Source organism: Alexandromys fortis, unplaced genomic scaffold (genome assembly GCF_014885135.2).
Source record: "Alexandromys fortis isolate MF-2015 unplaced genomic scaffold, M_Fortis_MF-2015_v1.1 scaffold_7, whole genome shotgun sequence".
Classification (NCBI taxonomy): Eukaryota; Metazoa; Chordata; class Mammalia; order Rodentia; family Cricetidae; genus Alexandromys; species Alexandromys fortis.
Genome location: NW_026067920.1, coordinates 8,206,101 through 8,221,005, shown reverse-complemented (window position 1 = coordinate 8,221,005; position 14,905 = coordinate 8,206,101). Strand labels below are relative to the sequence as shown.

The following is a 14,905-nucleotide window of genomic DNA, read 5'->3' as shown; positions in this document are numbered from 1 at the left end:
GTTAAGTCCATTTGGGTCATAATATCTGTTAGTTCCCTTATTTCTCTGTTAAGTTTCTGTCTGGCAGACCTGTCCACTGGCAAGAGTGGGGTGTTGAAGTCTCCCACTATTAGTGTGTGGAGTTTGTATGTGATTTAAGCATTAGTAGTGTTTCTTTTACAAATGTTGGTGCCCTTGTGTTTGGAGTGTAAATGTTCAGAATTGAAACTTCATCTTGATGGATTTTTTTCCTGTGATGAATGTGAAATATCCTTCTTCATTTCTTTTGATTAATTTTAGTTTAAAGCCTATTTTGCTAGATATTAGGACAGCTACACCAGCTTGAGTCTTAGGTCCATTTGGTTGTAAAATCTTTTCTCAGTGCTTTGCTCTGAGGGAATGCCTGTCTTTGAATTTGAGGAATGTTTCTGGTACGAAGCAGAAGGATGGATCCTGTTTTTTTTTTTTTTTATCCATTCCATCAGTCTGTTTCTTTTTATAGGTGAATCGAGTCCATTGATATTAAAAGATATTAATGATCAATGATTGTTAATTCCTGTTATTTTTTGTTTTGGTGATAGTGTGTGTGTGTGTGTGTATGTTTCCCTTTTTGGTTTTGCTGTGTGAGATTATTTATTGCCTGTGTTTTCATGGATGCAGCTAACTTTCTTGGGTTGTAGTTTTCCTTCTAGTACTTTCTGTAGGTACTAGAGATGTAGGTATGGATTTGTGGATAGGTATTTTAAATCTGGTTTTGTTATGAAATATCTTGTTTTCTCTGTCTATGGTGATTGAAAGTTTTGATGGGTATAGTAGTCTAAGCTTCCATCCATGGTCTCTTAGTGTCTGCAAAACATCTGTCCATGACCTTCTGGCTTTCAGATCTCCACTGAGACGTCAGGTGTAATTCTGATAGGTCTGCCTTTATATGTTATTTGAATTTTCCTTTTCAGCTCTTAATATTCTTTCTTTATTCTGTATGTTTAGTGTTTTGATTACTATGTGTTAAGGGGGATTTTTTTTTGGTCTAGTCTATTTGGTATTCTGCAAGCTTCTTATATTAATAGTTTTCTCAAATATTTTTGTGGATACATAAACCATTTTTAGTTAAGGAATGCTCACTTTAGCCTCTATATGTGGAAATGGTTCCAGGAGAATGCCTTTAAACTATCTGGGAAATAAAGATGGGTGTTACCTTTGCCTTAATTTCAGTGTCTGCTCTGAACTCCAGAAGTTTGGCAGCTATGGAGGTGCTGTTGTTGTAGACCGCATAGTGGAGAGCCGTGTTTTGATCCGCATCAATGGCATTGGAGTCAGCACCATTTTCCAGGAGAACCTTTACACAATCCTCATGCTGACGCTGTGCTGCCTGTGGATATTGTCCCAGGGGAAAGACTGTTAGCTAAAGAAATTCGAGATAATCTTTCCACAAGTTCCACCAAATAGTTACATTTAAATGTCAGAAATTCATTTTTATTCAAGTTTTTTTTAAAAAAAAAGTTTTGAGACTGTGTTTTCATGTATCCCAGGCTGTAATGAAACCTGCATGTCCTGGGTTTGTGTGGCACAGTCCTCAAGCCTCTGCCTCCAGTACTACAGGACACGGGCCCCATGTCCGCCTCCCACATGATGGGGTACAGGCCTCCCACACCTTGATATCCGGGAGTTATACTCCTCCGTCTACGCCTGCACCTGTCAGCCCTAATTACCTTGATCAGAGCTGTACTTTCGTCGCTGTCTCGGGCTTCAATGTTGCATTCATACCATAGCAAGAGGGTCGCCATTTCAGCCTGGCCGTGAGCGCAGGCGTAGTGCAGAGCAGTCCTGTGAGAGAGAGAGCATGCCCGAGAGCTACTGTACAGCGTTAAGACAGTAAGACGAGGCAGCAGTTGGGACTGCCCTCACTTTTCCTCCAAAGCAGAGGAACCTATTGGAATTTCTTTCTTTCTACTCAGCAGTGCTGCGAATAGAGCAGAGTTAAACCTGGAGGATCCCAGAGGGGAAGGCATCACAGCAGAGACAATGGGAAATTTGGAACGGCTTGTTGGCTGAGGTCTGCCTGGAGTAGGGACCACACGGGCAAGCAGCACGGCTTCCATAGTCTCAAAACTGAGAAAGTCTCCAGGGAACAATCCGCTTCAGCATCAAGGAAGCAACCGAAGCTAGTGGGGCTCTTGTGGGAAGTTGAGAGCGTCACACACCCTCTGATGAAGACCGCTGCTAATCAAACTATCCCACTTAGGAACCAGAAGGACTAACAGCTGATCAGCAGTTGGTAAGTGAAGAAGGCCACGCTGAATAACCGACTCTGAAGATAGCCTCTCGCTTCAGCTGCCATGTAAGGTCCCTCAGGAAATAACAGGTAATCCCTGGTTCCCGAGAGATAAAATGAATATGGGATTTTATTGAATGAAGCTTTGTCCTGGGATTCCGCAGCAACTAGCAGTTCGTTCATGTGCACATTTACAGAAAATGCTGTGTATCTCAACTGTGGGGGTGAAATCACATTTAAACTGTCAGTAAAGCGCTCTGAAAGCAGAATATTATGGGGGTTGGAGACCAACTAAGAAGGAAGTAAGTCTTCCTTCTTTCTCTTCTTCTTTGCTTCTCATTAAGAATGCCTAGACTCTAGACCCATCCACGGTGTGCAGGTTTCAGGTGCTGAGGAGCCCGTGGTGGGGAGAAAGCCCAGCATCCCCTGTGAAAGCAGGCCTGGGCCTCCTTTCTCCAGTATTTAGGGGCCAAGACCTCTCCTAGGACCCCCCTGCCACTCACTCATACCTGTTCCGGGCCACCCCCATCCTGCGCCCTCTGACCTTTTCTTCCGGTCTGTAACGTTCACGTCCACATCCCCAAATTCGAGCATCCTCTGCACTTGGGTTATGTCTCCCATGCTTGCAGCTTTGTGTATCTTCTTCACAGGTATGTAGCCCGTGAGGTACCTGTGCCATTCTCGGTTCTCAGCGTTGGCATTTCTAAAGCCCAGGAAGCCCCAGGGAAAATGGCCCTTGAAGATCTTCTTCATGACTCAGACTGCGGCCCTTCACCCTGGACTCTTGCTTATATTGCCTTCCCTTCTCCCGTTAACAGCCTCAGTGCAGTGCTCACAGGAACCCAGTACCTCCGGGTCCCAATCTTAGCCACTTCCAGTACTAATGCAGAGCCAGCCAAGTCTCGGAATCTCACCAGGATGCGCCCACAGAGAAGCCCCAAGGTTTAACATCCCTCCACCTCTTAGGCAGTTGGCAGAACTGTCGTTGCCAAGCAACGCCGTGTGCGCATGCTCCAGAGTAGACCTTGGACACCAATCACCTCAGGCAACCGACAGTGCTCAGTGCGCATGCCAGGCTCATGAACTACTGGGGCATTCAAGTGTCTTAGGAGGAGGATCCAGATGCTATGCTCAAGGTCTGCTCGCAGTCTTGGAATGGAGCTCCCTTAGAGTGGATCTTCATGCGGCTGAAGACTCATCTCCAAGAAAACCTTCCTCAGAATTCTAACTTTGACGAGGGCAGTATCTTGAATGCCCCGCCAGCCTGGGTGACATAGTGAGATCCTTTCTCAGCAAGCGAACACATCCTCTCAGAGTCTCCATTTGGGCCGATTATGCCTCCCCACCATCTCCCTACCACCTCCCCACCTCCACCAGAGGTTTCGACAACAGAATGCTGCTTTGGTGTTTTCATAGATGGTGCTGATGTGTGTCATCAAGTACAAGTCGATGTGGAGGAATCTGCACTCTCCAGATGAAATGAAAACAGACCTCTGCTGCCTCCTACCCCACTTATTTGACCCTTGGGAGTATGATCGCTGTGTTCATTTTTTTCCTTTTAAATCTGCAGGGTTTATTTGGATCATAGTGTAATAGTTAAGAATTTCACCTTTTAATTTGACCACTGTCCCGGACATTTCTTTTCCTAATTATGTTATAATGCCTCTTTAAGCAGCTGGGTCCTGGTGTCACAGCCTTGCCCCATTGCCTAGTTCCTCTTCTTTCCTCTTCTTCCCCCCCCCCCCCCCCTTCTGTAAGCATTACAGCTCAGATGGAAAGGGCTCCTAGCAGCCTGGAGCCAAAGATTATCACAAAGTCACAGTAAGCAACGGAGTAGCTTGCGCCTCTGCTCCTGGGAAAGGTTTCCCCAATGTAACAATTCTGCTCCGGCAGTGGAGGCTTTCCCCAGGGAAATAGTAACAGATCTGCTCAGGTCCTCCAGAGTGTAACAACTCTACTCGCCCAGGTGAAACCTTATCCAAGAGATTTATTGGGAAGAATCCAGGTGGGTGGCTGCTTATGCCAGGGTGGGGAACAGCAGAGCAAACTGAGCAGGCGCAGGGCTTATATAAACTTCTTAGGGGCACAGTCTTTGCAGGGTGAAGAGTTTCAGGATGAGAATTGGTCAGATTTCAATTCCTGAATTTGGACAAGCTCAGAGATTGGCTGGATTTCGTGTTCAAGGATTGGTTTTCCTGCTCAGTGATTGGCTGGTTTTTGTGCAGAGTTTGTCAGGGGCAGAGTGTGGTTTTTGGCTCTGGTTTCAGGGTCAGGGTGTGTTTCTTTGACTGGCCCTTTTACCCCTACATCTTCCTCTTCTTCCTCCATGCCCTCTTCTTTCTTTCTCTTCTTCCTCCTCTTCCTCCATGTCCTCTTCCTTCTTCCTCTTCTTCCTCTTTTCCTTCTTCCTCCTCTTCCTCCATGTCCTCTTCCTTCCTTCTCTTCTTCCTCTTTTCCTTCTTCCTCCTCTTCCTCCATGTCCTCTTCCTTCTCTTCTTCCTCTTTTCCTTCTTCCTCCTCTTCCTCCATGTCCTCTTCCTTCTTTCTCTTCTTCCTCTTTTCCTTCTTCCTCCTCTTCCTCTATCTGCTTTTCTTCCACTTCCTCCTCTCTTTCTCCTCCTGCTGTCCACCCACTTCCTCCCCCTTCTCCTCCTATTTCTATGCTTCTTCCATCTATCTGGCCACTACACACTAATTTTTCAAGTAAGCCTACTAGTAGCAGTTGCCAGCCAGGATTTGACTGACTCTCCAATTTCCCATGTAAGTCTCTTGAGACACACATTGGCCCAGCCTCCCCTTAGGACCTCCAACTGCACCCATAGAACATTCTAACTGCCTTAAAAGCTGGACTCAGCCCCCACCCAACAAACTCTGGACCTGGAATTTTCACCAATCTTCATCCTGGAAAGCTCTGCCCCCGCCCAAGAAAAGCTGTAGAAACCTGTCTTCTGTTCTGTTTCCTGTTGTTTCTTGCCTGAGCAGAGACAGCCACCCTCCTGGGTTTTTTTCTCTTCTAATAAATCTCTTGTGTGAGTTTTGTTGTGTGGTGTGACTTTGTGATATTTCTTGGCTCCCAACTGCCGGGACACTTTCCATCTATGCTGTAACATTTATTCTCTATACTAGTTCTTTGGCCAATGTCTTCTCCACATCCTTGATTCCTTACATCAATTTCCACACCTCCCTGCAAGCTCCCATTTCTGCCTGGGCCCTATCTCATGCTTCCTAGGTGCCATCAACAATGGAAGCCTAACCTCAGCACACTGCTGCCCCTAACCCAGCCCTTGCTGACCATTCACATTGTTGCTCCCAAAGCAGGAGTGCTCAGGAAGGACAAAGCAGAGTATAACCCCCACCCTGCTTTGCATCCGTCCTGCCACACAAAGAAATAGCTAAGAAACAAACGATGGTGGGACAGCATACATTAAAATAACACCGTGAAAGAGACCCAGGCTTAAAGGAAGAGGTTCAGACTCTGCCATTAGTCCCCTCCTTGTGAGGAGCAAGTGTGCCCCTGTATGAATGAGCATTCACAATGTGAGCACCATGGCCATGTCAAAGGCCAAAGGTCTCAGATTCACAGGACTGGCAAGGCCTTCCCCCAGTCCAGGTATAGGTGTTGACAGTATGTACAGAAAGTCTCAATGACAGCTATCTCCTTCTGGGTGACTGCAGCCTGAGATGACGCCCCTCAGAGACTAGCTAACCTGCCTCCTTGTTCAGCTACTTGTGATAAACATGCTGAGGGTCTTAACCACCATTCTATTGCTGTGAAGAGACACCAAGGAAACTCTTATGTTAAAAAAGCATTTAACTGGGGGCTTGCTTACAGTTTTAGTATCTTAACTCACACATCTGAACATTCAGTGCATCTTCTGTTTGTATGGCAGGTCTAGGAATCAAGGAAAAACACAGCCTTCCTTTATACACAAGCAGATGCCCAGTTTTCCATATGAGGCTGATGTAGACCCAGTAGGGATAGTGACCACAGAGTCTTATCCCCGAGTAGATGCCATTGTGTCAGGTCACTAGAGAGGTGCTGTAGTTGAGATTCTGAGAGCACCTGGGCAAGACAGATGTGGGGATTTTAAGTCGGAAGAAAAGGGAAGCATTTCATGCAAGGATGAAAGCTGAGTTGGGGACTCCAGAGTAGTGAATAATGATGTGGGAACGGCAGGGTTGTAGCCATGCACTGGAGCCCCCAAATTGGCCTGTCCTAAGGAGCTCAGAACTAGTCCATCAGCAGTGAGAGCATGTTGGGGACCAGCTATGACTTTGTTCCACCTCAGAAAGCCAGCCAAGTAGAACAGGAAGGACAGAATTTGAGTGTCGGCATGCACAGTAGGGATGTTTGCTGCTCTTCTGGAAGACCAAGGTTTGATTCCCAGCAGCTGTGTAATCGCTCTCTGTTCCTCTTTGTCTCTCCGATTGCTATTGGAATTAAACATAATTTTACTATGTTCATTGTTGCTCGGATTTTTCTGTCTAAAGGTGTCTAGTCTGGTAGCTCACAACTGTGTGTAATTCCAGCTTCAAGGGATCCAGTGCCCTCTCTGGCCTCTGTGGGCACCTATACACATGTAGTTTACCACCCCTCAACACTCACTAAGCGAAAATAAATCTTTTTATTGAAAAATACTTTCCACACAATATATTCTGATTACACTTTTCCCCTCCCCAGACTCCTCCCACATCCTCCTCACCTCACTATTCACCCAATTCCAAGCCTTTTCTTTCTGTCTCTTTAAAAAAACAAACAATAAAAAACAGGAAACACACATACAAAGACCACAAAAACAGAAGCCAAAATATACAAGCAAGTGACTAATAAGACAAAAAATGTCCAAACAAAGCATATGAAACAAGTCTACAAAATTATCATTGAGTCCCTTTGTGTTGGCCGACTACTGTGCATGGATGGGGTCTACCCTGAAGTGTGGGTAACAGACCCAGGGAGACTCCATTGGAGAAAAATTATTTTTCCTTAGCAATAGGGTATTAATTGTAGATAGCTTCTTTGTTAGGGGTGGAAGCCCATGTCTACTTCCCACTTGTACTTTTATATAATTGACCCCCCCACACATAGGGCCATAGGGAATGGTATTGCTAGGTGACTTTGTTGGAGTAGGTGTGGCCGTGTGGGAGAAAGTGTGTCTGTCATCTTGCTTCCTCTGTGTCTAGCTGGTGACTGTCTCCACCTTTCTTCTTTCCAGAATTCTCTTAGTCTGTTTGCCCCATCTATACTCTCTGGCTGGCCACAGGCCAATCAGTGTTTTATTAAACTAATATGAATGACAAATTATTTACAGCATGCAAAAGCATTATACCACAGCAGTTATCTATCTTATCCTACCTTATCAATACCAACCCCCCTTTTTTTGCAGACAAGAATCTACCCGCTGTGGCTCCACTCACTGTGGGTCCCGAAAGCCTAGCCTAAAGTTCTCAGGCAGGTTGGAGGTGCGTGGCCAGGAACTGAATTCAGCCTTCCTAGCTGTAAGAATATGGTGCCTGTGGGTCTTAGCTTGTTGTTTCTGTTTAGCCCTGCCAGCTGAGAGGCAGCACCTTTTAAAGGAACCGGGTCCTTTTTCTTTTTCCTTTCCTTTTCTTTATTTTTCCTATTTCTCAGGCCCTACATGGAAATACGGGCCCCACGTTGGGCACCGAAATTTTTTTTTTATTCTTTATTCTTTGTTCTTTGGAGGGACTTGCCACCCAGCTCCCAAATAAATACACACAGAGTCTTGTTCTTACTTGTAAATGCCTAGCCTTGCCCTGAATAATTTCTAGTCAGCTTTTCTTAACTTGTCCCATCTATCTTTTGCCTCTGGGCTTTTACCTTTCTCTGTTTCTGTATATCTTCTCTTTCTTATTCTGTGCCTGGCTGTGTAGCTGGGCGGCTGGCCCCTCTTCTCTTACTCCTTGATCTCTCCTGCTTCCCCATCACTCTTTTTCTCCTTATATTTATTCTCTCTGCCTGCCAGGTCCTCCTATCCGTCCTCCTGCCTTGCTATTGCCTATTTAGTGCTTTATTAGACCAGCAGGTGTTTTAGACAGGCAAAGAATCACAGCCTCACAGAGTTAAGCAAATGCAGTATAAAAGAATGCAACACATCTTTACATCATTAAACAAATGTTCCACAGCATAAACAAATGTAACACATCTTCAAATAATATTCCACAACACTTAGGGGAATTAAAATCATCTCTGTACTTAATGGGGCAATCCCTGGTTCTCACCCTAATCATTACCAAAAGTCTAAATGTTTAATTAAAATCTGCCTAGGTTGACAAGGAATGTGATTATCAAGTAGAAAGTGAGTATAAGAAACAGTGAATTTGAACTAGACTGTTGGCACAGTTAGTGCTGCCAATGACATGACCTTGACTCACTTAGACAAGCCTCTGGCCCCATGGAAGGGAATATCCAAGTTAGACTAATAAGAATAACAAGAAAAAAAAGCCAGGCAGTGGTGGCACACGCCTTTAAACCCAGCACTCAGGAGGTAGAGGCAGGTAGATCTCTGTGAGTTCAAGGCCACCCTGTTCACAAGAGCTAGTTCCAAAACTGCTAGGATTGTTACATCAAGAAACCCTGTCTTGAAAAACCAAAATAAAATAAAATAAAAAACACCCAAAAGAAAACAAAAAAAGAATTTTGTGGAGCATTACTTTAACTATGTAGAGAATGTGTTATATTTCTTTACACTGCATCTGTTTAACCATGTAAAGGTGTTACATCTGTTTATGCTGCATTTGTTTAGTGTGTTGCTGTTTCACTTGCCTATCTAAGGCGCCTGATTGGTTTAATAAAACCTGAACAGCCAATAGTTAGACAGGAGAGGGATAGGCAGTGCTGGCAGACAGAATAAGTAGGAAGAGAACTCCAGAGAGAGAGGAAGAAGCAAGAATGAGGGAGAAAGATAGGGAAAAGACCAGGGCCAGGCAACTGCCAGACAGACACACACACAGTAGGACATACAGAATGAAATAAAGGTAAAAAGCCCAAGGCAAAATGTAGATGAAGAGAAACTAGTTTAAGTAAAAAAAAAAAAAAAGCTAGCCAGCAACAAGTCTGAACTAATATATATTATATAACTAATATAATTAATAATTAATCTCTGTGTCATGATTTGGGAGCCGGTTGTTGGCCAAGAGAAAGCCTGCTATACCCATGACAGGGAATATCTAGGTTAGACTAATAAGGTGAGACAGCCTCCCTCAAAGTGGACTCCGCCATTCCCTGTGTGGGGAAACTTACTCCTAAAGGAGAAAGGGAGCCTGCCCTGAGCAAGCATCTCCCTCTGCTGGCCGACTGCGTGCCTGACCAGCCGGCTGCTCAAGCTGCTGCCACCATGTCTCCCTCACCATGATGGTCTGTACCCTCGAAGGAGTCTAAACAAACCTTCCTGAAGTTGCCTTGCCAGGTCCCTTAACGCCATCAATTGACTAGCACAGCTGTGTCTTAGTTGAGGTTCAGATAGCAGGGTAGTTAGCCAGAGCCACCAAGAGAACAGAGACTGTACCGAGTTTTTCCCCAATGATTGCAAGGTTTCCCCTAATTACTCCCGATCAATTAGCATAAAAACAAAAGGTTTCTCCCCAAGCCTAGCTTCTTTTATCTCATGAAAATCGAAGATTCTCCAACTTTGTAGGCCCATTTCAGTTATAGAGCCTAACTGTTGTTTTAATTCAGAAACAAAATTATAATATCTCTTGGTCCTGACTAACCTGTCTACTTGTTTGGAAACTATCAGAAGAGGCATGTTTAGTCAACTATTGGTTCATGCCCACCAGACAGTTCAGAGGCTCGGCAATGTTGTTCCTGTCCAGACAAATTAACCTGAAAGGCAGAATACCTGGCATCAGAATGAGGAGAAATGTCTAGGTTTGGATATTAGACAAGTTGTAGACCCTTGTAAGTCCTCTAACATTAATTTGGGCTGTCCCCAGTCACAATGATTTTGTCTGTCAGTGGACCGATGGTCTGCTCAGTTCCTCCTTTTCCTACGGTGTGGGAGCCAGGTGTCTAGGCATAACCAGCAATCCTGGCTGATTTTTGAGTGGGAATAATTAACTCTATCTTGGGGTCCCTTCCTGTGGCAAAGAGTCTGATTCCCCAGGTTTTCCAAAGACCATACTCTTTTAAAGGAATTTTTCAAGAAGCCTTAATTTTACAAACCCAATTTTTGCAATGGAAACTCGCCTGTTTCTAGAACTAGGGGGCCCAGCCACAGGCCATGCATAGAATTGTAAACTCTATATTCTTTCACAAAAGATGATAAATTCCCATATCTTTGCTTTTTTTCATACAACCACTTAGAATGGGCATCCACAAATAAAAGTCAAGATGGAATATGGGTTTCTCAGTTTCCAGTGCAGGCCTGAGGGTGGTGGAGATTAGACCATGACCCAGTATTCATAGCCATGGTGCAAAACACAAGATTCAGAAGGAGGCAATGGTCCAGGGAGGGGAAAACCCAAAGCCCTGATGAAACCTTAATCTCAACGGGTCCATAGTCCACAGAGAGCCCATTTGGAACATCTGTGGCTTCCACTTTCTTGATCTGGGTGTGGTGGATCCATGGTGTAATGCCAGCTACCTTCACAGCCATTGGAATGCAGGGAACTACCGGGTAAAGTCCTTTCCAGGCTGGTTTCCGTGCCCCTGTGGCTACCAGCCTGACCCAGACAGCATCACTGGGCTGCAACAAGAGGTAATTAGTGGTGGACACAGGTCGGCTGGGTCTCTATCGTCTCTAGGATAGTCCAGTGAATAGCTTTATGGAGGACTCGAGTGTTTGTAGTGACTTGAGAAGGGAATGCGTAAAGAGTGCTTGCTTAGACAGTTCCGGATGTTAGAAATTTTCTTAATGTGAGCTCTCTGCTGACGCAACAATCCCAATCAAGTCAAATCACAACAAGCCAAATTAAAGGATATCCAGGTTTTAATGGGATTCCTGTGCTCTCGGGTGGCCCCGAGGGGAACTGGAAATGTGAACGCCTGGTAAGTCCATGCCCAGCGAGAGGTGTAGCTGGAAAGGCATCCTGTGTATTATCACCCTGGAGATGCCAGGCATCTGTTCCTTGGGGAAGGTGAGAAGGCAGGTGTCGTGTGAGGTCCTGTCCATTGAAATTCAAGAGACTTAGGAGTTAGCTATGGATAGCTCAACCCAGTAAAGGTGCACACGACCACACCAGCACACCAGGACTTTCCAGGGAGCAGATTAAATAGACTGGGGAAGTGGTCAAGGTTTTGGCGGGCTACCTGGCACCTCCTCAGGAGAGGGGGCCAAGGTTTGGCGGGCATAGGGACAGGGCGTCCAAAGATGGAGGCCAGAGACCAGGACTTAGACCGTTCTCACCTGTAGTGTGATTTCTAATTGTCTAGATGTCTCCAGGTTTAGTTTCCATTTTCTGTAAACCTTTTGTCAGCTCCATTCATCTCAATTCATTCCTAGCTATCAAGACAAACATGTTTCAGCTCAGTGTGACAACCACAAAGTTGCAGGAAGATGACCACATAGTACCTATTCTAGAATTTCTGTTTGATACATAGAATCTCTCTTTGCCCAGAGTGACCACCTAATAGTCTTAAGTAATTAAGATGAAGAATGTGTTCTTTGGATGAGTTCAGCACTGGTGCACCTGAAGCACAAAGACTTTGAGAGATGTTACACTCTTACACCTTCATCTCCCCTGAGATAAAACATAGGCCTCAGAGACACAGAGGGCACACACATTTGTGCACAAAACATCCACATATAAACACACATATATACATGTACATTTATGTACTTATGTACACATAGACTCACAAATTGGCACATTTAAATGAATATACCTATGCATTGGACACAGAATATACACAGGCCCACAGATACATTCACGGACATATACATACAGAAAGATGTGGGCATACTTATAAACATTGTACATAGATACACATTTTCAAATGAATGCACGCATATGTACATATAAGCATGCAGAGGCGCATGAACAGACAAGAATATATGTGTGCAAACACAGGTATAAATATACACATTTGAAACAAGTGAATGTGTAAGTATAAGCACATATGTGTACACACACATCAATATGTAAACATGTATCAATACATAGAGACAAAGGCACACATGTGCCTGCACATACATCTATGTTTGAGCACACATATATACGTATGCATATGCATACATATGGAAATCATCGTGTGTTGTGGAATAACCTTTTTATACACTGTGAAAATTTGTCTTCACCAAGGCATCTTCTTATTGGTTTAATAAAAAGCTAAACAGTCATTAGCAAGACAGGAGGTATAGGCAGGACAGCCAGACACTGGAAGAAGAGAGGCAGAGTCGCCGGGAGATGCAGAGGGAGCAAAACATGCTGGAAGACAGCATGAGCACATGGCAGCCCATAAATTAAAAGAAATGGGTTAATTTAAGTTATAAGAATTAGTTAGAGCCGGGCAGTGGTGGTGGCACATGCCTTTAATCCCAGAACTTGGTAGGCAGAGGTAGGCGGATCTCTGTGAGTTTGAAGCCAGCCTGGTCTACAAGAGATAGTTCCAGGATAGGTTCCAAAGCTATAGAGATACTCTGTCTCGGAAAAAAAAAATAATAATAAGACCTAGTTAGAAACAGGCCTAGGCTATCAGCTGAGCTTTCATAATTAATGTTTCCATGACATTATTGGGGATGCAACATTCTGATGAGAAGTCCACCTATAATCCCATATATTCATACACATTTGCATGCATACACAATTGAACAGAGCACATAGTATACACAGGTAAACGTGTTTCCCATAGATAAATATCTCATCCAGAACTATAATATGATGTTAGCTTTCCCTAGACTGGCCCAGGTTCTCATCAAGGCTGAAGACATCTACCAGCTACCATGACCAGAAGCACCAGACCATGAAAGAGTGGAAAGAAGTGGTCCAAGTCCCTGGAAGACCTCTGCCTATTCTTTACTATTAAGGGCTTAATATTTCTCTTTTATTAGTTAGGCCATCTCTCCATCATCCCTAGCCTCTATCTAAATCCTTCAGTCTCTCTGTGTGATGGCTAATCTTGGGTTTTAGGTTTAAATTACTGTGTTTAAGAGACCTATAAAACAAAAATGCCTCCAACCTATAAGCCCCACCTGCCCAAGACAGGCAACTTCCCAGAATGGTGGGGGCTCCTGCCCCCTTCCTGCTGTTTGCTGTTTGCCTCACTCTAAAGTTCTCTAAAATGGATCTTTTTTCCTGTCCTTTCGCTCTAGCCATGTAGTGCTTTAGTCCTTTTGATTTTTGTTTTCTCTCACAGCATCTGCTAATCTGGACCAGCTCTGTGTTTCCCCAGCTTCTACTGCCTATCTATGCCGGGGTTTTTAAGTTGGTCAGCTGAGACAGGTTTCTAAAAGTGTTTTGTCTGTCTGTTAAAATAATGTGGCCACAGTATGTCTGTGTAAATATGTGAGTATGTTTTCATATTATGCTCAATTTATGTTTCTGTGTGCATGTGTGTTTGTTTTAAAATCAGTAAAATTTATAACTCCAGGCTAAAACAGCTCTGGAAAAATACAAAACACGTGGGTAACCTCCATTTTGACCTCTCTGCCATCTTGGGTAAGAATACCCACATGTGCTAGTATTCTTTGACTTACATTTACTAGCGTTGGTAAACTGTAACTAATTGGATTTAGTTTATATCCCCAGTTTAAAATAACAGGTAATAAATAACCCAATTCTCAAGTGCCTTTACAAATCTGAGAGTATGGCATTTAACAAAAGAGCTTCTAACTCAGAGACATGCCAGCTCCTGCAGCATCCTATAGCTCCTCCAAGAAGATGCATGGTTACAGAAGACCTTCTGCCTCCAGGCTTGCCTTTGGGTTTGGCAAAGCCACCCACACAGCAAAAAGCAGCCTTCCACCTCTTCAGCTTCCTGGATGCTACCCAGGGAATCAATGTTCTCATCCCACCGAGACAGGTAGACTAAATCCTCCCCCCCACCACCACAGGAAAATTTTGGGGCTTCTTGTACTCAGCAGCTAACAGCAAACACTGCTTCTAGGCTGTTCACCAAGGACTAGGAAGAGATTTGGAATTGCCTGAGTAGCCAAAAAGCTGTCTCACTTTTGCTCATTCATCCCTCCCAGACCTGTCTAATGGCATTTGATGACTTAAGGTACTGGTAGCTCATTACTTTATTAGTTAAGTTTCCTGCTAAAATACAGACAGGTGTGCCTCTTTCACAGGCTTCATAGTCCAGGACTAAGAGGTTTCCAGTGTATCTTAAAAATCCAGAGTTTCCAATTCCCTATAATTGTCTTCTAAAATGTTTATACCTGTTAACCTAAAGCAATAGCCTTTTGCTATGACAGCAAGATGTAAATCTGTTCCAGTTGTCTTACAGATACCTACAGGTTCTGGGGAAAAGTTCTGCTGCGTTATCAAAAGAAAATCTGGTCTGGTAAAGGCTAACAGTCTCCAGAGAGTGTTTTAACCACTCTCATTTTCAAGCATGTTTTACAAGCCACTCCTTCTGTCTGGGCCAAGACCAACTTACAAAGCGCTCCCCAGACAATGCCAAACACCTGCACCAGCTCCTGGGACTTCACTATTGGTACAACTCTCCTGGATCAAGGACACCTACCAACTAAA

At 44.3% G+C, this 14,905-nt stretch overlaps 1 protein-coding gene across 1 annotated transcript in view; it reads right to left on the bottom strand.

Annotated features, from left to right (window-relative positions):
- LOC126500851 (ankyrin repeat domain-containing protein 36A-like) overlaps positions 1-3,004 on the bottom strand; it is a 151,818-nt gene extending 148,814 nt beyond the window's left edge. Inside the window, 3 exon segments of the mRNA XM_050141091.1 lie at positions 1,175-1,348; positions 1,689-1,803; positions 2,796-3,004. Coding sequence (XP_049997048.1) covers positions 1,175-1,348; positions 1,689-1,803; positions 2,796-3,004 — 498 coding nt within the window.
- Positions 3,005-14,905: the final 11,901 nt, after the last annotated feature.